Source organism: Pteronotus mesoamericanus, unplaced genomic scaffold (assembly GCF_021234165.1).
Source record: "Pteronotus mesoamericanus isolate MK-2021 breed Mesoamerican mustached bat unplaced genomic scaffold, CSHL_Meso_final contig_169, whole genome shotgun sequence".
NCBI lineage: Eukaryota > Metazoa > Chordata > Mammalia > Chiroptera > Mormoopidae > Pteronotus > Pteronotus mesoamericanus.
The window spans coordinates 21,700,454-21,723,136 of NW_026555068.1; the positions used below are offsets into that span (position 1 = coordinate 21,700,454).

The 22,683-nt window shown below is 44.7% G+C and overlaps 1 protein-coding gene across 2 annotated transcripts in view; it reads right to left on the reverse strand.

Annotated features, from left to right (window-relative positions):
- Positions 1-6,680: 6,680 nt before the first annotated feature.
- Positions 6,681-22,683, reverse strand: part of STOX2 (storkhead box 2) — a 185,294-nt gene continuing 169,291 nt past the window's right edge. For both annotated transcript variants that reach the window (XM_054566188.1, XM_054566189.1), the window contains exons 3-4: positions 18,226-20,494; positions 6,681-12,929 (exon numbers count right to left, since the gene is read on the reverse strand). In XM_054566188.1, coding sequence (XP_054422163.1) covers positions 12,734-12,929; positions 18,226-20,494 — 2,465 coding nt within the window. In that variant the 3' untranslated portion in view covers positions 6,681-12,733. The remainder of the gene's footprint in view (positions 12,930-18,225; positions 20,495-22,683) is intronic.

The following is a 22,683-nucleotide window of genomic DNA, read 5'->3' on the forward strand; positions in this document are numbered from 1 at the left end:
TGCACACCGGAAAAGCAGGAACAGCAAAGAACAGACCTTCAAAATGACTGAGGGGGTTGGGCTGCGGCAGAGGGCTTCCTGCCGAAATTTGGACTGAAGGCAGCAGTTCAAAGTGAGGGATGGGCGGTGGCTCGTCCACACACACGGCGTGAAGCGATAACGTGTGACAGGTTTCCAGGGTGTCACTTTCCGATGATCATTTGTAACATTCTGCAGCAAAACTGTTAGAAAATTTATAGGTAACGTTAGCTCCCCTTCTCCCCCATATACACTTACAGGATTTATGACGATCAACAAGTCTCAAGGGTGAATTACGTACACTCTCTGTCTTCCGAATGTATCTTTCCTCCTGCTTTTAAACCCTTGTTAGCAATGCTTGGAATGAACTTCAGGCCCCTCTGTCCTTCCCATCTTTAAGGGTCCAGCTTCGATCCCAGTGGCCTGTGAGAACACCTTTGCCACGAAGGCGCCACATGGCGCACCACCGCCCCCGGCCCCCACAGCAGCACAGGTCTGGTCTGGGTCCTTACCGAGCGTGTGCCATTTCCACGGATCTCCTGTCATCCTCACAGGCATTGATGTGAAGTAAGGACGGCAGAATCCATCCCTGTCCTTGTAATGGATCGGCATGCGAGCCTCAGGGTCAGCCGAGGGGGGCTGGCTGCCCAACCCCACCCGTGGTGACCAGGTGGGAGGGTTCTGGGGCCGCAGCCGCGCCAGGCAGGTGCACCTTCCCGGCCACTTCCGGCGTTTTGCGCCCTGGTTGCATCGCTACTTTTCCAGGCATAGGGGTGACATTCCCTCCTGAGCCCCCTAGAAAACAATGATTGTGACTTTGACCTTGTGTCCCCAGAACCGACCAGGATACCTAACAGTCAGAAGGAAAGCACTGAATGTTTGCTGCTTAAAATACCCATTACATCAAATGCATATCCAAATGTAATACCATGCATGGGGATATATCTGTGTATAATCTTTCTATTGACTTTGGTTCCTTACTCAAAGGGTATATTATTAATTTCTGACTTTAGAAGAGTAGTAGTGAAGGTACCATCAAATTTAAACTTCATTTATTTATCTAGCTATTTAAACACCTAATCTACAACAACAAGGTCCTAGATTTTAAAAACACATTGCCTTTAATGGACTAGCTCTTGGGGTGACATTTTTTAAAGTCTCTTATTTAGATATATTTATTACAAACTGTGATAAGGATTAACTAACCACAACACGAACTGACAAGCGCTGGACTTCAGGGCACAGTGGGATGTACCCGAAGATCCTCAATTAGATTCAGAGGGGAAAGGAGTTCGTTGGGATGAATGGTTTTGAAGGAGTGGTTAAGTAATAAAGTAAAGAAGAAGAAGAAATCAAGCACCAGCTTGTACTGGCTACAAGGGACTCATTTGTCTCCTCACATGCTGGCTTCTACTCTGTGCCCAAAGAAAGAAACAATCCTTACCTTTAATCCTTTTTCCCTCTGAATCCCACCTCACACGACAAAATTCTGAATTGCACTTCACTGAGACCAGGAGGACATCGTTGCTCTGGAAAGCAGGGAGCGCGTCGCGTCAATCTGCCACTTTAAGAAATTAGTAAGGCTGTTGACACTCAAGAGAAACCTGCGAGTGTCGGGGCTCGGCCCGCATCAGAGGCGGAGTAGCCGGGAAGCGCTGCCGAGAAAGGGCTCACCCACCAGGGATGATTCAAAGGCAGACGCATGGAGTTACATTTGTGGCCTTTCTTCTGTTTATTGTATTCATAACCATCTTTTCATAAACAGCATTCTGAGTTTAAAATAATATAGACTTATTTTTTTTAAAGAAATGTGCACATACAGAAAGCTAAAAGGCATAGGTGTCTTTCGATGAGGCAAGACTTTCAAGAAGTGCAAATTTGGAAACCCGTTCAACGTACCTGCGACGCTCCATCTCCCTTTGGGAACTAGACCTATGGGTCATTCAGTTCCCACTGACCCACTCTCTCAGCCCATGGCAGGGTCCTTGTCCTGGTTTCTGAACCTCGACATCACAGAATAACTCCATCCTAGCACTACTGCTGAATACAGCAATCCCAATACCACAGATAAACCAGAGCTTTGCGGGCACTTGGGGCATTATGTCAACCCAGAGCAAGGCTTGCTTTAACAGTTTTTATTTTATTTTATTATTATTTTTAGTGAACCTGAATATTTAGGAATCATAGCAAGTAGTCTGTTAACTAGAACTCCCTGATTCCACTTTTGAAATAGTCTCACAGCACAGCTCCAGATTGTGTTAGCCGTGGCTGGGGACGCTGTTGTAGGAAGACATAAAAAAAAATTATCAAGAAATCGAAATCAAGAACTTGTTTTAAAAGTGCGAGACAGGGTTAGGAGAGAGAAATGAGAACATTAAAATGAAAAATTAGCTGTAGCCAAAATCTCACAGATGCAAAAAGAGAAGGAGCAGGAGTTTGGGGGAAGAAATGACAAGAAACAGAAAGAAAAACATGTGGCTGAGATAGGGGGGAAAAACAAAATCAAGAGAGAGAGAAAGTCCATTTTTTGTTATACTGTTAAGGAAAGTTTGCATAAATAACCATCAGCCGTCTGTAGATTTCAGATATGGTTAAAAGGAAACATATTGTGATTGAGGTCACAAATACTCCCACCACTTTGGGGAAGAAGCCTCAGTCACAGCCCCGCAGGGCGCACGGCCACTCCCTTCCCCACAAAGGAACTCTGCTCACACACCCACAGCATCTCCTGACCCGAATCCAGGGGCCACTGACCACGTCTCCAAGCCTTCCCCCCACCTCGCGTTGCACGCATGCCAAGGAGTCGGCGCAGCAGCCCGGTTCCTCCCGAGCCCCAGCCCAAGAGCCAGAAAAAGAAGGGAACGGGGATTCCCTAATTTTTCAACCTTTTAACAACTTTTTGACATTTCCAAAGCCATACCCTGGTCACTGGTTTTCTTTTGTAATAAGGGAGACCCGTTTCCAACAGCACGGTGAGCACGTTCCTAGACAGCTACTTAGGTTAGAAGCAGGGGGGCCAAGGACTCCACCTTTTTGAAATCCTGCTTAAGGCCTTGGCCCAGGCCCATTCTGAAATGGTGACAAGAGGAAACGCCCCCAGGAAATCCCGTAAATAGAATAAAAGTGGCACAAATTGTTTAGCTGAGGTCACGGTCTTGGGCAGGAGTCTGGACTCTGGACTTTAAGACAAAAATGGCGACCGCAGTTGGAAACAGTGAGGGTGAGGGAAGTAAAGGGACCTGACCATGTCAGGGCGGGAAAGTGGCAGGGGGCACCCAGAGGAGCCCTTGGGAATGGAAGGCCTTCGAGCTGCACCTTGAAATACGGTTAACATTTAGGTACGCCGAGATGGGAAGTGGGGAGAAGAGTGGGCTTACTGAAAATATGGTGTATTACTCTGAAGTCAACATAGCCTCTTCCAAGTACTGACAATGTGACAAAAGGACAGGTACACACTGGAGGATGTTACTAGTGACCTTTCCCCCTGAACCTTAAAATTCTTTAGAACAATCCTGTTAGGACCAGATGTGTCCATCAATAAGCTCATGGTCTTCAATGTTCTGTCGCACTAAGTAAGCACCTGCTTAGGAGTAGAGAAAACTTTCCATTGTTTTCGCTTCCACGTTGACCCATAGTATTCTAATCAGTATTATAAGATACAGTGGAGGAAGCATCATGCATGTATGCTGCAAGAGAACAATTAAAGATGTGGGTGGCAGTGGCAGGGGCCGGGTTTCTCGCAGCTGGAAGGGGAGGCTACAGGTAAGCACAGGGGAGGCGGCTGGAGTGGTCTTTGTAGTGATGGATTAGCGCTGGACACACCAGTATGAACTCACAGGGAGTTGCTAGAGATGCAGATGTTACATATGGAAATACTTACAGACGTACCTCTATACGCAGGTTAGTGTACGCACATATGTGTCCTGGCTCTGTCAGCGGCAGGGCCTGGAAATAATGGCTCTCCAGGAGCAGTGGGCTTCCCTAGCACCTGGATCTTGGTTGCTAACACCATCCTCTAGTAAAGGAAGCCAGGGCTCCTTGGAAACGTGGCTGATCCTGTGACTCAGGCAGAAAAATATGCAAGTGAGCCTAGAGCATCCTAAAGGAGCAGAAAGTTCAGAAGCGCTCAAAACCAATGAACACATTACAGACTATACCAACACAGAGGTCTTTGTTCTAATGCAGTATGTATCTATCTGTCTGTCTATCATCATCTATCTCTCTACCTCTGAAAGTTGCCAGCGATTTCTCAGGCCTTTGATGGGTCAGCTGGTGGTAGATTTCTATTTAAATGTTAGAGAACAGAAGGCTCTCAGCACAAAGGTGAGAGGACATGAGATCGAAGGAAGACAGAGCTGTGGCTACAAAGAGGGTAAGGCAATATAAATATGAAATTTAAAACACTAGTAATCAATGGCAATTATATACGTAATTACTATGTATATAAATTACATATTACATATCCCTATTTTATTAATATGCATTAATGTGGTAATATTATGCATCATTTTATATATATTTATAACTGAAACCAGGAACAAGTCCAAATATTAAAAAACAAGACAGCATAACAACAAACAAAAATTATTGGTTTTGTGCAGAGAAAAGAGTAAAGTAAAATAAGCCCTAGGTAATAGAAAAGAAAAATAATGCACTGAAATTTACAACAGAGAGAAGAAAGAGGGGTGTGAAGGCAGGTGACCTAGAAGGAATATTTGATGGAATTTGGAGGGGGCCTGAGTCAGCCATCTAAGTGGTCACCCAGACAAGCCCGCTCTGGCTCAAGGTGCAGGACGTTTACGCCATTGGAGCCAGACACCCGCCTCAAAGTCCTGGGTCTGAGTGAGGAGGAGAGGCTGTCCTCTCCACTGAGCATGTGCTCAGTTTCACCCTTTACCCCCCAGACTAGCACTGCTGCCCTTCTTGTCTCATCTAATGTATCGAATCTCCCACTCACGCTTAACATCATATTTCTAAAGCAATTCTTTTAAGATTCACCAAAAGCCCTCCGCAGCCTAACTTGAGAGCAGGTGCCTTGACTTTTCTTGAAATTCCTGCACGGTGTATGCAGCGTGCTCTGCGAGTGTTCATCACACACACTTACCCCGTATGTCACGTGATTAACTATTTGCTTTACAGGAAAAGTCTGGAGCCACTGAGCCCAAAGAGGGGGACTGTCACGAAATCCAAGTATCCCCACAGCAGGGATAAGCTTTCATGGTGAAAAGAGTTATTAAATTCAGGTGAATAACTACTTTTTATTAGTCAGTGGCTATCAATCTCACTGCTGGAACAGGGTGAGGGCAAATACTGAGTCCTCTGCTTGGATCGTCCTTACGGAAGAAAAAAATCCCACCATTCTAAACACTGAAAAATAAGTTAAAACCATACCATTTCCTTTGGAAAGGAAAGGTTTTTATGAACTGTGACCATTCTTTCAAAGGAGTAAGAGCCCTGCCTTCCACCTCTGTAGGAAGTCACCACATCTCGTCCATGTGTCTAGTTGACTGGATCTTTCTGGAAGACACGTGGAGTTAACCCTTCCTTTAACACTGCCGCGTTTGGTCCGAGCGTAATACTCACAATATACTCTCAGTCTTCTTGCTCGTCCTAACTCATGCTTGAAAAATGGAGTGTCTGTATTGAGACAGTTTGAAATATATAGAGACAAAACTCTTTCAACTAAAGTAAGACTTGGCCTTCAAAGCTGTCACCTTGGGTTCTGCACACGTGTCCCAATGACACTGCCATCGTTCAAAGCAGTTTTGGGAAGTCGGCTTGGGGTAATGCCTTTATAAGAAAGTCAGGCTCAACTTTAGAGCTCCATATTGTTTTTGATTAAGAATGCTGTTTCCCAGCTTAATCACTTGAACAGGTCATTTTTGGTTTGAGAAAATGGAGTCCATTCTCCCAGAACAAAGATTTGCCACCAGTGAAGAGTCAAAAGAACAAATACTAGACTCCGAAGGCCTTCCCTACTTGTGCAAGTACCTCACTGGAAGATTTGAGTACCTCCAAAGGTTTACAGGAAAGGGGATCACGTTTATTTGGGGACAGCAGCTGGGATGTGAGTGCTAACAAAACAAAACAAAAACAAAAACAACTCCATTCCTTTTTCCAATTTCATAGAGAAAGCTTAATTATATGGTTCTCTAAGTCTCGCTCTTTTAAATTTGAATAACTAGCTAAAAATGTGAATTTTTCAACGTTCCTTGAAAAAGACTTTGATCAGAAATGTCCATTTTTAGTTGTTTTAATTCAAAAGTGCTAATAAAGACTGTGCAATAAAAATTTGTTATGAAATCATATTAATTGAGGAGAAAAATAAATTGATCTCACCTAGGGTATTTTCTCTCAGGTACCAAAAAAATCCACTTAGACATATAACCAAATGTTATTTAATATCTTAAAAAGTAACACAATCCAAAATGGATATTTCACACAACACTACATAAACAACATGAACACAATATTACCATATGGAGGGACTTTCAAATATAGACTTACAAAAATCCCTGTGCTTTTTTTTTCTTTTAAGTTATTATACTAAGCATGACAAGTAATCATCATTTACAATATGGCACACTGACACGATAAAAACCATGTTACAAATGTGCTGTTATAAATCAGTAACATTAGGGAAGACATTTCATGAACTGTAATTATTTCATATGAAATACTATACAATATAAACAGAACATCCATCTTGGATGACCTTTACAGCAACCAGAGACCAAGTAATTTAAATTTTTTTTTTCAGTGCAAACACATTTTTTTCAAGGCAGTCTTGGCTGCAAAACTCCTTTCTAACATACAGGAAATCCCACTTGCACCTCTTAATTCATTTACCCTAATGCAATAGTCACATTCAGTCACTCAGAGAAAGATACCTGCAGAATTATGATCCCTTTAAACTGAACGCTGAAATTTAATTCTCTGCTAGAAAGTCGTATCTATGTCAACTACTCTAAGGACCTTAATTTGTAGCTGTCAATACTTACAGGAAGGCGACCTGAGGTTAGCTGTGGCGCTAACCCATCATGTGTGCACAATACCACACACTATTTCGCCCTTCCAATGTGGAGACCGCGGCGGTGTATCGGTATCTAGGTGGGGAGATGGGGAGGAGGGAGAGGGCTTGGAGGGCAGGAAGGCGAGGAGCTGTGGAGTGTGTCGTTCATGATAAATTTCCTGTAACTGCAGAGGACTGATATTGAAGGAGATCTCAGATCTCAGATTTGGTACCTCTTTTAGGTGGGAGGAAAGGAACGTGGTGCCAAGGTCAACCTTTGGACAGGGAGGTAGGCAGTGGTATATGGACCAGCCAAGCTTCTAGTCTTACATGGGCTTCCCATCATCACTGCCTCACCTGGGAAACAGCCCCTTCCCTCGTTGGCAGGGTGTGTGTGTGTGTGTGTGTGTGTGTGTGTGTGTGTGTGTTCGTATTTGAAGCCAACAGGAGCAATTTAAAGCCCGATAATTGATAATACGCCATCATAAGAAGGAGGCTGAGCCACCCTTGAGCCTTGTAGAATTCTGAACTTTGCAAATCAGCAACTGTAAGCCACAGACAACATGACTGTGAAAAAACCGGGTCTTGTGTCAGGGGAACCATCACCGGGGGTTCTCTGGGACGCTGCTGCAAGAGATGCCGAGACGAACTCAGCCCGGGAGATGCCAATGTCTATTTCAAACACACCAGGACATTTAATAATGAATTTTCTCATATATGCAATTTATGAAATGTCTCCTACGTAAAAATCTCTGGGAAAATCTTGGATGCTTCCTTAATGCTGTAAACCCTTCTGGGAGAGTGACGGAGTGACAGCTGATTCTTTTATCTCACTTGGCAGAGATCAGAGCAATGGTAATCTCTTTCCTGCCCATATTTTACTAACCAAAGCAAAACAATGTTTTCCATGGCTTTTGCATTCATTTCTCCTGTGTCCCGTTTCCCTGGCCCTACACATGTGCAGGAGAGTCACTCAAGAACAGAAGAGTACTGGTGGCCTTGACAATGGGCAGGACAGGACCAGGGCTGGGGAGAGGGAAGGAAAGGGTCACTTCTGCTGGGGTCCACTGTCACCTGCCAGCATGCTGCCAGCTGGCCCTGTGGCTGGCCTGTGGCAAGAGAGAAAGTCCCCATTGAGGGTCTTCTATCTCCTAATTTGAGAAAACACTTAGAACTACATCAGCTCTCTTGGCAACCCTGATTCTTCGGAGCAGGGCTTGATAATGGTACTGAATTTCTGTTGTGCTAAGAAGCACGGGAAGAGTACTCAAGGCAGTTTCTAATGAAAACATCTGTTGCAGCACCTTCCACTGCCAGGAGCAGTCGTGTTCCTGAAAGATGGTATTTTAGCGCAGGGGTTACAGAAGCCCAATATGAAACTGTAAACAAGGGTGTGGGTCTAGATCTACCACTGACCACAATGGGATGTGAATGGATGTGTTGACTTCCCACTTCATAAATCGATACCAGTGAGGCGTACTGAGGTGTAAAACTCCAAACACCTTGAACTTTTTGAATGAAAATGGACAAAGGTGTAAAGTTGCATTTGTTTTCTTTGACTTTATTAGCACACATCAGAAAAAATAGCATTGTACTGAGTGATTTCTCATGATGGTCTATCAAACAGATAGAAAAGAGATTGTTGATAGCTGCCACTGTGTTCTGGGTAATCTTGTCACTCCTTCTGTTTATTCATTTCAAGTATGGGTATTATAAATAGGACCTGCTGGGTGGATTCTTTGTGATTCTGAATGCTTTGGAAGCACTTTGAGATCCCAAAATGAACTTGCAAAGTCATTATAGGTTATTGTTGGTTTTTAATCAAGCTCCAAATACTGCCCATGTTATAAATGATGAGACTTTTCAAAATATGATTGCTATTGTATTGTGAGCAACAGGCCTATCACTGAAATTAAAAACTTTGTTTTCAAGTACACTTTGTGGTGGTTAAGTGGTTTATCCTGGGTCAAATTTTGCAAAGCTGTGCCAACCTAAAAAAGGGAACAATGCTTTCGTTTCCACTGAAGAGTTGGTTTGTTGTTGTTTTTGTCCCCGAGGTGACTGCACTATCATTGAAATTTGCATTTTAGAAATGCTGGTTGGGTTATGGAAAAGGGAGACTGGGGAACAGCTGGTGTTCAGATCATTGTTACTCCATATTAACATTCAATTTCTTCTTCCTGAACTTGAGCTTCCCAAAGTCAGAGAAGCAATCGTTTGTTTTCTTTTTCCAGCTAGTCCCCTTTCAGCCCTCCGAGTTATTTCCTCAATTTGCTAGCACCCCCCTTTTCGCATGCTCATTAAGGTCCCCTGAGATGTGCAAAATATACAGAATGGAATACCAACTAGTTGGCACAAGTTGCGACTACACAGCACAGCTCTGTTCACTGAAGTGTAGGTTTGACATGGTGGCATGCGAGTGGAGGCAGAGGGGACCAAAGTGCTTCAGAGGTGGCAGTCCGAATTCCCTGTGTGTCTTCTGCTACTGAAAATCTAGAACTGAAATCAGGTTTTTATAGAAGTCAATAGCTTGCCAAGTTATATTTACCAATTGGCTCTTCGCTAGGGGGAACTTCGAGCAGGAATTGGGGCGGAGGGAGGGAGAAGACAAGAAATTTAAACTTCCTATCATTCATAACAAAATCAAGTGCGCTTTCGTGGGGAAGAGAGGAGAGACAGGTTTACATCTGAAGGTGAAATAATGCCATCAAAGGAAACCATGGCCATGAAGAAGTCATGAGTCCACACAGGCAATCACCGACACACACACCGAACGCCGTGGCCTAATGACACGCGAGTTTTAAACTGCTTTTTTGAACACACTTCAACGCACTGCTGCTGCTTCATCAAATTTATGGAGGTAGTTATATGTAAAAATAAAAATTACCATAAAGTAATATGCTGTATCATAATAATACATAAGTGTGCAAAATGCCGACAGATGGGTTGACCCTTTAAAGTTGAATGCTACACAGAGATTCAACCAGATTCAATTTTGTAAACCTTTCAGTTGATACACTCTAAGTGAAGACTAGCTAAGCATCTGTGTAGCACAAAGCTATCATTTCACTGGAGGACAAGGATGTTGGCGAAGCTTGGAGCGGCCCGAGCGTTTGGTCACTGAGAACCTCACCGTAGACCATCTTGGGTGACATTTATAATGTGCTTCCTGCCACCCTCCTTCCCCATTGAGGAATCCCAAATAGATGAGATGGGGTTGTTTCTACATGGAACGTCTGCTTACATAGTATCATCTTTAAAGTCCATTATTTCTATGCTAATGGCTGCTGGTCTCAGGGAGTTCTTCTTTTTTCTTTTTTCTTTTTTTCCAAATCAGGTACCCCATAGCATCAGGCAAATAGTGTACACATTTCATTTGAATAACATCTTCTGTAAACCTACTTCTTGTGAAATATTGATAAATTCATATTTTAAAGCTTCTAAAAGTAATGCTTTCCTTTCCTGTTCCCACAGCATTTGATTATTATAACGGCTACTTTCAGAGGATCAACTAGAGGCTGATGGATTGTTTTAATGGTTATATTATTTATGAACTGATAGTATGATAAACACTTGAGAGCAGGTTTTTGGGGGAAAAAAAGCGAATTTAGGCAGAAGAATTTAGTAACCGTATGGTATACAACTCCCCAAGGAAACAGACTTTGTATATAGTCTCTTCGATACATTATCATTCTTTCGGGACATATTTAAGCAGTGAGACAAATAGTGCATTTCTGAGCAATCAAAGCATGCCTTAGAGGAAATAAGGCATGGTCCTGACCGCCAGCTGACTTACGCATTTTCGTGGTGTGGGAGTTTACCGAGAAGTGGACTTAGGTTGCACTCTAAGCGCACGGAATGAACCTGTACTGAACTCGATGCATCCAGTTTCCCATGCAACTTCCAAGTATCTGGTACGGCATGAGTGGGCGCCCACGTGTTTCAAGAATCAGTCTGAGCATGTATACGACCGCATCCTTTACAGATGGCCAGGGACTAAACCTCATACTGGAGCAGAAATGTTCCCCAGATTTTATGCCATTGATTGAAATCTGAGGAAAAAATATTTTAGATTTATTTTTGGATCTATATTTTATGGTATATGGCTCCAAACATCACATGCCACTAAACTAAATAAATTTTTGGTCAGACCTTTTTACTCGTGTCCTATGTAACCCTTTTGCAAATAAGTTTCCACTCTCTTGAGATTTATTCTGCTGTTCTCATAAAATAAAACAAGGGGGCTTTGAAAAGTCTCTTTCTTAGAAGGCCGAAGCTTGTTTGTGATCCCTTTGCTGCTGACCAGCTTCTCTGTATTCGATGTGACGTTGTAAACTAAAGCCAAATGTTAACAAACCTTTTTGAGATTAAGTTGGGGCTAATAACTGCGCAGCCACCTAAAAATGCCTCCTGAAATGGGTTACAAAGTATCTGTAAACATTACTCAGGCATAGTTCATGTATGCATAATTGTCATTCTGGTAAATTTTAGGGGAGTGGAAGTTAGAATTATACCACACTTGCAGAATGAGCTCATCCTGTTGTTAATTACATGGGCACATGTATATTTCTGATCAAAAATTACTTTAAAGTTTTCTCTATAGATATCTTCCCAGGAATAAAAGGCCTGAAGTTCAACTCTCCCTAAATCTGCTCTTTCCTCTAACCACTAAAAATTATCTCCCACAGCCTAATTTAGGCATTCTATTTAAAACTACATAAAATAGATTTATGTCCTTCCATTAGAAAGAATAACACCCCCAGGCCATACTCTTCATTTGTATCACAAAGAACATTTTGCTTTTAAACAAACTAATCATCGCATCTATTATAGTAAGCTAGGATCATCATAAGTATCCCAAAAAGGAAGCGCTCTTCCTCTCTCTCTTCCTTACGTACTGGACGAACACCTTTTAGAGTCCGCATTACCTCTTCCGTCACCGCGTGCTGCATCCCAGCCAGGCTGGGGACCCCTTCCTCTTTATCTACTTCAGATTCAAAGGCCTATATTCCTGTGGGTGATCATGGGAGGTTCAAACTCAGACAAGCATCTGTGACCTTAAACACAAAATCCCGCAAACACACGCCCCCAGCACGGCCATCAGGACCCTCGCGACACACTTCCCTGGGCGCCTGCAAAGCCGCTTCACGCACACTCACAGTGACAAATGACGGGTGCCTAGGCGATTCACACACAGAGGGCTGGGGTCCCTTCTCAGCGGGGCGGGGCTGACGTCCCTCACGGTGGGCCCTCGCATTGGACATTCGGTGGTGGCTTAGTTTTGTTTTGTTGTTGTTTTCTGGAAGTGTCAAGAATCAGTTCTGCGGCACCATCTGCCCACAGTCTGGGAGCAACACGCACCTGTGGCATTTAAACATGGAATTGGCAAACTGCATGACATCGAAAATGCGCATCACACTGACAGTGTCTAGACTCTCCTATGGGTGCTCAGGTACAATTAGTGAAGCAAAAGTGTACATATCACCCCTACTGCTATTCTGTTGCTACAGAGCCATACATGTGAGAAGCAATACTCTGAAAGAAAGACTTTTGTGTTTTGCTCTAGCCTACTTAGCAGCACAGTTTAAGTAAACACGAAAACTGTGGTTGAGATGCTTGTCTTCCCGAAGATGTAAACATCAGTCCCAGTGTCGTAAACTTGGCTGCATCGAACGAGACAGGAAATCTGAGGCAGAACGACTATCACACACTAGTCACAGAAGCTTGCAAGCAGTTGGAAGGTTTCTGTAATTTCTCGGCGTCGCTGCTCGGGGGGTCCGTACTTGCTCGGAAGTTGAAGGTTGGGCCAGCCCCGCCGTGGGCCGGGCTCAGGGTAGGGTTCTGCCGACGGTTACTCTCGACGATGCTTGACGTGTTGGAAGCCAGGCTCTCCCGCGTGCTACAAGAGTAAAAAGGGTGGGTTTTGTTTTGTTTTGAACATAAAGCACTATAGAGGGAGCTCCAGAGGAAGAGCAAATGATGGAGTTAATGGGTTTTTGTCTGCTGGCTCATAACGCCCCACACGGACCACGCCCACTGATCGTTCACATGTGGCTCCAGGAGCTTGCAAAACATGCACCTTCAGCAGCGCCCTGAATAAAGGGCTTTTCCATGGTGAGCGCCCTTTAAATGCCTCCCCCCTACTCAAGGAAACGACCCCAAAATTTGATGTGATATATAGCTATCGCATCAAGTGTTAAAAATACTCATAAATACACATGTGCAATGATTTCATTTCAGGCAGGAAATTCATTGATGTAACTGCTCCTGAATAAACTCAATAATTGTACCCTAATGGTTCTGTTTCATTCTCAATTCGCAGAGTTTGACTTCGGTGGACTTCAAGCGTGCCATTGGCTAATCTACCACACTGGTGGAAACAAAATTCTTTTTAAACACCATCCCCCTCTGTTTCAAATTTTAACACGTTAGTGAAAACACATTACACACCATATTTTCAGATGAGGAATCTTTGATGTTACCCATTCACTTGTGAAGTTTACATTATCTGCATATCCCATCCATACACACTCGTTGGTAGGAATTTTAAAGGATTCTTATAGAATAGAGGTGAGTTAAAGACTAATTTGACATTTTTAATTTCTCTTACTTTTTCTAAGTTAGAAATACTGAAATCTATTCTATTGCTCCAAGAGACTTGGAACGTTTAATATTTCAAATGTGTAGGGAAATAGCAGAAATAAGATTACTTGGCCCAATTGATAGGAGCTGAATGGGTTTCATGTTCAAGGTCCTCAAAATGGTAATAAGAACATTAGCAGCTGACAGAGAGACTGAAGAAGCCCGAGGGGGCTCAAAACATCCATCCATTCTATTGGAGAGAGTCAAGGTTTACAGAATACTGGACGGGAGCTGGTCCCCATAACTGATGTGAGCCTGCTGAAGCTGGTCTACTGGTCAAAGTACAACAGTGGACAGCCCCCGCCCCTCACTGCCGTCCAAACACGATGGCACTTTTGTCTGAACCCCAGACCCTGGCAGCCCTTACTCTCAGGTTCTTCCATTCTAACTCCTTGTGGCCTCGAGATTGCTTCTCATCAACGGGCCAAGAGTTAATTATTCAAAAGAAAATGTGTTTATCGACTACAAAAAAAACCAACATTTCTTGACAGCAGAGGGTACCTCCAGAAGGTTAATACCGTTATAGAAATACGTCAAGTTCTTCCATTATGCCTGTGGTGAATCTGGGCATACCTAAAGAATACTCAACACATCATCACTAACGTTATGGAAGGCACTGAACTTACCTACTTACCTGCCTGACCTCTTCCCTAAGAAAACTCATCAGTGACTTCCCAGCCCTACAACGGAGGCACAGGTCAGGTGAAGGAGGGAAGAAAGGTGATAAACATGCAGACCCCAGAAATTCCATGACACATTCTTTCAGCTTCATCTTTAATCACGGTAGTATTTCTCCCCACTGGTATTTAACATCCTCATTTTTAAAATCGGGAAGGTTACTTGATTTGCCTACTCACAGGGTGACCATGAAGAAGACACATGTGTCAATGAAGAATTTGTACACAGGACAGCTAGACAAATATAAATTATTTCTGTTCAGTATCCGGCATGTCGTGAAGAAAGTAGCTCCTGTGGGTTGGTTTGGGAATCTATACTAATGCCATCTTTTCTATGGAAAAACACATTGGAAGATCCAAAGAACCCACTTTTAAACCAGCTTTTGAGGCATGGGCTTCACATGGACCTGCTGTATGGCAGGCGTTGTGCAAGGCACCGCAAACACACATCGCCGCGAAGGGCAGTCTACGCCGGTTGCTGTCTGTGCTCTGGGATGCCTCTTTGCTGCGGCCCACATATTCACCGTGATAAACGTACACAGTACTCCAGTTTCTCTGAAGGGTACATCTCGTGATCGCTGTAATCATGAGCGCAGTGCGTGGCATTCACACTGAGGGCTCTGGGCGTGAGGACGAAAAAGTTAACAGAGATGGGGTGTTAGCAGTAACAATGTCCTGCAAATTTAAATGTTCTTACTTTTTTAAGGAGAGAGCTAATGGAGTGCCGCCTTAAAAGCAAGGCCTGGGGATTTTATAGGCAGAAGGCCCGAACCCGGCTGCTCCGGCGCGCGTCCTCCCGGTGCGCGCGTCCTCCCGGTGCGCGCGCCTCCCGCAGCTCCCGGCTTCGGCGGCGTGCATCGCACGGTGTGGACAGCAGGCACAGCCCTGGCTGCCTCGCATCCCTCCAGTTTTCATGTTAAGTTTATCTACCAGTTGTGGCCTCAGATTTGGAATAGCAGGCTTCTCATGTCAAAAAATTTCAGTGTCAGGATTAGATCTATGGCAGAGCTTAGGTTTCTACCTTTTTTTCCAGTCCCCTTTTTTAAGTTCCTACCTTCAGTCCCAAAAAAGGGACTAAAGAATTTCAGAAATGTGGCTGAACATGACTCTTGAGCAAGCACTGAAAGCTGAGAGTGTGGGGACCGCCATTGTGGGTCTTTTTTTTAAAATTTGGATCTTAGTCATTCCATGAACTATTGACTGGGAGACCAGGATAAATGGTCCACCTAAGATTTCTGTACCTCACACCTGTGGGGAGGTGCCGGTATAATGATGCTATCTGGCTAAAATACCCCTCCTGCTAGCCAGTAAACTCCCTGCAACTCAACTATGCTCCCGCGTAGACTATTCCTACGCATTAGTTAGAAAGGCAGCTTAGTGAATTCACTGAGGTGTACAGAAAATACATTGTGCCCGTAGGTATAGAAAATGTACTCAAAAAGAAGGGGGTACAGTAAGGAACTCTCAGGTAGATCCTTTAACCGCATGATACTGATGGGTGAGCTGCGTATTTCTCTGGAGAAAATTCTGCCTAAAGAGAGCGGGCAGGCACGTAGCAATTTGTGAAGGCTGTCTCCTCAGAATATCCTTTGCCTTCTCCCGTGACAAAGCACTTAAAAGAAATGCTAATACACTAATTTCAAGAAATAATCCCATTCATATCCTGGATTCTGAAGCCCAGATTTACAGATAAAATGTAGTCTGTGGAGAGACTGGTTCAACTACGTCGTGAATATTTCTGTTTCTTTTGCCCCCAAACAAACCAAAGACGTCCAACGTTACGCAGGGGCAGGTTCTCGCGGGAGAACCATTAAGCTGCTCTCTGTACCCCCTTAGGGACTGCCTTTGGAGTGCTCCAGTTTCCTCTCAGCAGAGGTCCGGGGCCAAGGGCCACATGCGGGGCTGGAAGTGGCTGTGTGAGAAGCATTAGGTGGGTGGAGCCTTCATAATAAGAAATAGTAGAATATAAGGCACAGGCAAATAGAAACCACACCTTCCATAAATGATGGGTTTGAACTTCTACCATCGATTACAGACCTTCAAATATGCTTACAAGGTATCCTCTGGAAAGAATTCAAGGGGAGAAAAAAGAGTAGAAGAAAGCAGTAGAAAGGAAAGGACATACAACAAAATAATTGGTAAATAAATTAAGATTTGATTTGGAAATTATGTGGGAAAAGTTATTTCTTAGAAAAGCCATTCAATAGGCTGGTAGTTTTCAGACTGAGGGCTATGTTCCCTGAGCTCTATGCTTAGGGCTCCTCAGGGACAGGCAGAGTGAGACCCTGGTCTTTCACCCACTTTAACCAGAGTGCCAGCTCTGTCATCTGTTTAGATACTAGACTTCCACCCGTGTTAACTCGTAAAAATGGTTACATGACAATGATGATGATGATGATGATGATGATAACAAAGGCCTAATATGTGACAAAGAGATTAATGATTACCAATTCTAATTTTGGGATGCTATGTCCCCAAATCATCTAGAGATACAGTGAAAGGATCACACTAGAACTGATTATAATTCCTAACAATTAAAATAAATATATGAAGTACATAATCATATCTGAATACGTGTTAAAATTATAAATATTGTAAAAATCTTGGGAATCACAGCAAAGGAGGACTGTCAACCTCTCAACAGTATTTCTGCATCTCAGAGTCACCAATCTGGAGTAGAATTTAGAAGGAAAATGAGGGCCCGAGTTGCTCTTTGAGGAGAAGAAAGAGTGAAGGAAAAGAAAAGGGAAGTTGCATAGACTCTCTTTTGCTTTCTTAACCTCTGAAACACTTCAGTGCAGTAAACACGACTACCAAGCATCACATACTCTCAGCCGTCAACCCTTTGCTGAATTATCAGCACCTACTGCAAAGGGGGGGCTCTGGTTAGAGGACTCAGATTAGGTTGTATCAGTTCTACAGGGGGAGAAAGAACAGTGCTGGCACCTGCTCTGATCTAATAGAGTAGAGGCCCCCAATCTTCCCGTGGGAAGAACAAGGTCCATTTCTCTGTAGTCACGTGAGTGGTGAGAGGAAGGTGTGTGAGCAAGGTGAGGTGAGCCACACGGAAAGTTGGGGTTAAAATGGCAGCCAGCTTCTAGATCCACTGGAAACATTTTGAGATATGATTTACAGTTGACCCTTGAACAGGACAGGGGTTAGGAGTTTTGACCCTCCCGCAGTCGAACATCTGCGTATAACTTTTGACTCCCCCCAAACTTAACTAATAGTAGGTCACTGCTGACTGGAAGCATTACAGATAATATAAACAGTCAATTAACACTTGTTTGTATGTTATATGTATTAACACTGTATTCTTACAATAAAGTCAGAGAAAATAAAATGTTATTAAGAAAATCATAAGGAAAAGAAATATATTTACAGTATTTATTGAAAAAATCTGCCCTTAATTGACCCACACAGTTCAAGCCCATATTATTCAAGAGTCAACTGTATATTGTCAACTAAAGAGACTCTAGTCCTTGAGTCAGTCAATTTATTCCCAGCCTCTACCCTACCCCCGACTCATTCTACTCGATTTTTGAAGGACTTAAAAAAAAACAACCCAAAAACCCTATGGTGGCAATGTAAACATAGAAAAATACTGGGAAATGTTGTTCTTAGATTGGACTGATTCAAGTTAGAGGGAAGGGGCCAACCCACCAGTCCAGATTGGTGATCTCTACAGCTGCAGAAACATTTGTTTTCAATTCCTGAAAAAGAAGTCAGAAACAGGTTGTTAACAACGCAACTCACACAACCCTTAACCCTCATTCGCAGAACTGAGCCTGTGAAACCAGAAGCTTTTGGAGGGCTTTGCGTAAAGCCCCAGGCCCAGGCAGGTGTATGTGTGTGCGGGGAGGCGCCTCTCCCTACCGTGGGGAGTTGAATCCGCTGTCCACGGTGATGCTGCTGCTGTCCATGCTGTCCAGGCGCGCCGAATGGGTGGTTCTCTGGTGGCTGCTGCTGTCGGTTTCTTTCGGGGCAAGAAGGGTGAGGTTCTTCTCAAATTTCCTCTGCAAGTCTCTTTCCTTCTCCCTCTCAAGGAGCCACTGCATGGTGCCCACATCGTCTCTGTTTTTCTCCTCCTCGGTGGTCTTGTTTGCCCCTTCCTCAGAGTCATCATCATCAGAGACGTTGTAATAGTCAAAAGAGGCTTCCTGGGTCCCCCCAGACTCCGGCTGACGCTGAAGGGCTGGCAGGACCTGTGCCCCTGAGGTCCCCAGGGATGATGGCTCCAGCTTCTCGCATCGGCCTGGCAGTGTGTCGGCAGGTGTCTTCGGGTGAGATTTGAGGAGGGACAGGCTGGATTTGTGATAGCTGTTGACAGACAAGGTGCTGTGAAGAGGTTTGAACAGGGTGTCTTTGCTGAATATCTCTTTCCTCTTGTCCAGGCTGCTGGGCTCGGCACTGTGATGCTGGATGAGGCGTCCATTGGCAATCCCTTCTGCCGCCGCGCCTGAAGCAGCCGGGCCCCCACCAGGCCCTTTCGGCGACTCCTCCTTGTGCCCCACAGGCTCCCTGGAGGAATGCGGGGCCGGCCTATCAGACAGTGGCAGCTTTTTCACCCCTTCTGCCAGGGCTAGAGTGTCGTGGTCCTCTTTATTCTTTCCCAGAGGCGACGGCGCAGTGAGCACCGTCTCACTGGAGGTGTTGCATTGGAAGTAGTCGTCCGTGGCTGTCTTTGTTGGACAAGAGTTGAGTTCACCATAAGACGGCAAACTCTCAGGTGGTTTCCCTGGCTCCAAGAGGCCACAAGCGCTGGAAGGCTCCTTGCCGCCCCCGACTTTTTCCGGAATACACACCTCTTTATAGCTTGTGGACAAAATGTGAGCCCTTTGATGACCGGCGGTCTGGGCAGGCCTTAGGGTACTGTCGTCAATGTAGGACTGGATGGGTGTCTGGTCATCCTGGCTGCAGCCTTCGGCCAGGTCATCCGGCGTCCCCAGAGAGGAGGCGCCCAGAGGGCCTTTGGAGTTGTCCATGGACCTGGATCTCTCCTTGGCTTTGTTGGACCTCTCGTTCCTGGACCGCCGGTCCTGGGTATGGCTGTGGCTTCGGTGCACTTTTGAGTGGGAGCTCCCCCTGGAAGGTTCAGGAAAAGGCATCTCAGTTCTCCTTTTGGCCAGTTCCCCCGACACATCCCATTCTGGCGTCATGGGGAAATGAGGCTCGATCACGTTGGTGTTGCTGTGCATAATGAAGTTCTCTCCTTTGTGTTCAATGATGAAGCAGCCCTCCCTGGGGGCCCTGGTGAGGGGATCACAAAAGTCATACTCTCTGTCGCCTGGGATATCCAGGTGGGAACCATCTGACGGGTCTCCTTTAGAGACTCGCGTCTTGCTGTGGGACCGAGACTTCCCATGGGACTTCCGGTGAGTCCTACTCTTTTTACTCCTTCCACTGTGATGGGCGGAGGACCCAGCTTTACTCCTATGCGCTTTTTCCTCTTCAAGCTTCTTCATCAGTGCAGTGTGCCTCATGACATTTTCCACGGTCAAGTCCGGGTTGATACGCCGGATGATTTCCATTTCCACCTCCCGGGGAATGGTCGTCGGCGTGTCCTCGTCTCGCAGCGGCCACTCTTCGGGAGGAAACTGGGCAGAGAAATTGGCTAGCTGTTTGGTCTTGTCTTTTTTAAAACTTAGCCGGAATAACTTGAGCCCAAATTTCTTGGACTGTTTTTCACTATCTTTAGGTTTGGAGAGAGTTTCTGTCTTGTAAGAAAAATTTACAGTACTTTTGCTCTTTTCAGTGGGTGGCACCTGGCAGAGTGAAGGAGGGCAGTAAGGGTCTTTGCAGTCCTTGGCAGGTTTCCTCTGCAGAGTTGACGCGTGCATGCTGTGCATGTCTTCTCTGCAGCAGTGGCAAGAGTCGCAGTGGTTTCTGGGTAATGTCCTTTCCCTGACGCAGCCCGAAGCAGAGGGCGTAATGGTTCCGGGTTGTGGGGAGGTACACTGAGACCTGTCAGGTATCCTCTCGTCCAAATGGTACCACTTACTGTTAGTTCTTATGAGGGAAGGAGTTATGAAATAAGTCTGCGGGGTCACGATGAAATAGCCGTCTGGAGTTGGGTAGATCTTCCTTTCCCGAACCAGCGTGTTCAGCGTGTGCCGCAGAATTTCTTGGCTTGGGGTGGGAACACCTAAAATCAAGAGAACACACTCGTGAGCAGGGAGGAGAAACATGTTGTCGATCCCTGATGGTTCAGAATCTGCTGTGGACTGAGTATTTGTGTCCCCCCCAAGATTCATATAGTCAAGCCCCAAGCCCCAATATGATGGTATTAGGAGGGGGGACATTAAGTCATGAGGTGGAGCCCTCATGATGTGGCATGATGAGAAGGTGAGACCTGAGCCCTCTCTCTCTGTAATGTGAGGACACAGGAAGAGGACCCTCACTCGACACCAAATGCGCAGGTGCCTTGACCTTGGACTTCCCAGCCTCCCGAACTGTGAGAAATAAATGTCTGTCATTGAAGCCTCCCAGTCTATCGTATCCTGTTACAGCAGCCCAAACTGACTAAGACAAAGTCCTCTAACTGTGGCCACGCTTCAAAGTGTTAGCAGAGAGCAAGTACACAGCCTGCCAAAGTGTTCCCTAGGTTCAGTGGGAATCCTAGTTTTTTTCTGATGACGCTTACGAGTATGACCACCGACAAATGGGAAAACAGAAGAGTTGGGAAGAGAGGGAAGTTCAATGAAGTTAGGTTGTTACTGTTGAAAGCAGAATATTTTCAAATAAAGGGAGAAGTGAAAAATGTTTTACATGATAATGATACATGTTAATGAAAAGGACTTTTTTCATAAAAGCAACTAGGGAAATAGGATTGACAAGCCAATGAAACAAAACTAAAATACATAGGGGCTACCATATCTCCCTGGAGCTGCTCTATACATTTTTAAAGATTAAGTTTACTTAATAAACTGAATTTTATAAATTATATAAAAGGGCAACCGGTCTTGACCAGGACATAGTGCTCTCCAATTCTGAAACTGCCACGTTCAGCTTTAAATGTGATCATAGCCCTGGTGGAATTCGAAGCCGGTCCTTCTTCCACAGGTCAGCAGGACGGAGGTGCTTTTTCCTGGCTCGTACCTGGAGAGCCCTAAGAAGTGAACTAGTGAAAGCTTAGATGCTCTGTGTCTGTCTGTTCCCTGGTCCAAAACTGCCGTACTTGCCAGAACTGAAATTTTAGAAGGTAATCATAGATGCTCCTTTGCAGAGTAACTGAGACTGTTTTCAAAGCGCTCTGTGTGTAAGTTTATGGCCTGGCTACACTTAAGAGACAGAATTAGGAGGATACATACTTAAGGACGTATACATTCTCCAGGCTGTAGTGCCTTTACTTTAGTTCTTGGGTATTCTCCATTGCTCATTGCCAGGCACATTGAGGGTGACAATATTTATATAAGATTGACCTGAATGACATACAGTCATGAGTCACTTAACTACAGGGACAGGCTCTTAGAAATGTATTGTTAGGCAATTTCGTCATGCAGACATTCATAGGGTACATTCACACAAACTGAGATGGTTAGCCTACTACACACTAGGCTATATGGCGTATGTTGCCTATTGCTCCTAGGATATAAGCCTGTACATAATGTTACTGTCGTTGAATACTGCAGACAAGTATAACACAATGATGAGAATTTGTTCTATCTAAACATAGAGAAGGTACAGTAAAAATATGGTATAAAAGTAAAAAAGGGGAGAGGGTTGAGGGACTAGGTGAAAGATGGGAGGGTGGGGGAATGAGTGAATAAAATGAAGGGATTAAGAAGTGTACAAATTGGTAGTTACAGAACAGTCACAGGGATGTAAAATATGACATAGGGAATACAGTCAATAATACTATAATAACTATATATGTTGTCAGATATGTACCAGATTTGTCTGGGTTGATCACTTAGTAAGTTATATAAAGTCCAACCACTGGGTTATATACTTGCCACTAGTATAATATTTTATGTCAACTACAGTTGAAAAATAAAAAATTACTGTAGAAAAATGGTACACCTGTATAGGACATTTACCATGAATGGAGCTTGTGGGACTCGATGTTGCTCTGGGTGAGTCAGGGAATCAGTGGGGAGCGACTGGGAAGGCCCAGGACATCACTGTGCACCACTGCAGATTTTGTAAACACTGCCCGGCAAGTGCCTCCCCCTGCTTCCTTCCGATAGGGTCAGAAAGAGGACATCGACGCCGTCGATGCTGCTCCGTGAACAGGGATGTGGGCTGGGCTGACTGGAAATACCGAGCAGGAAGGGGCTGCTAGGGCACAGATCGCCAACATCGTGACAGTCAGGAGGGAGTGGACGGTGGCCT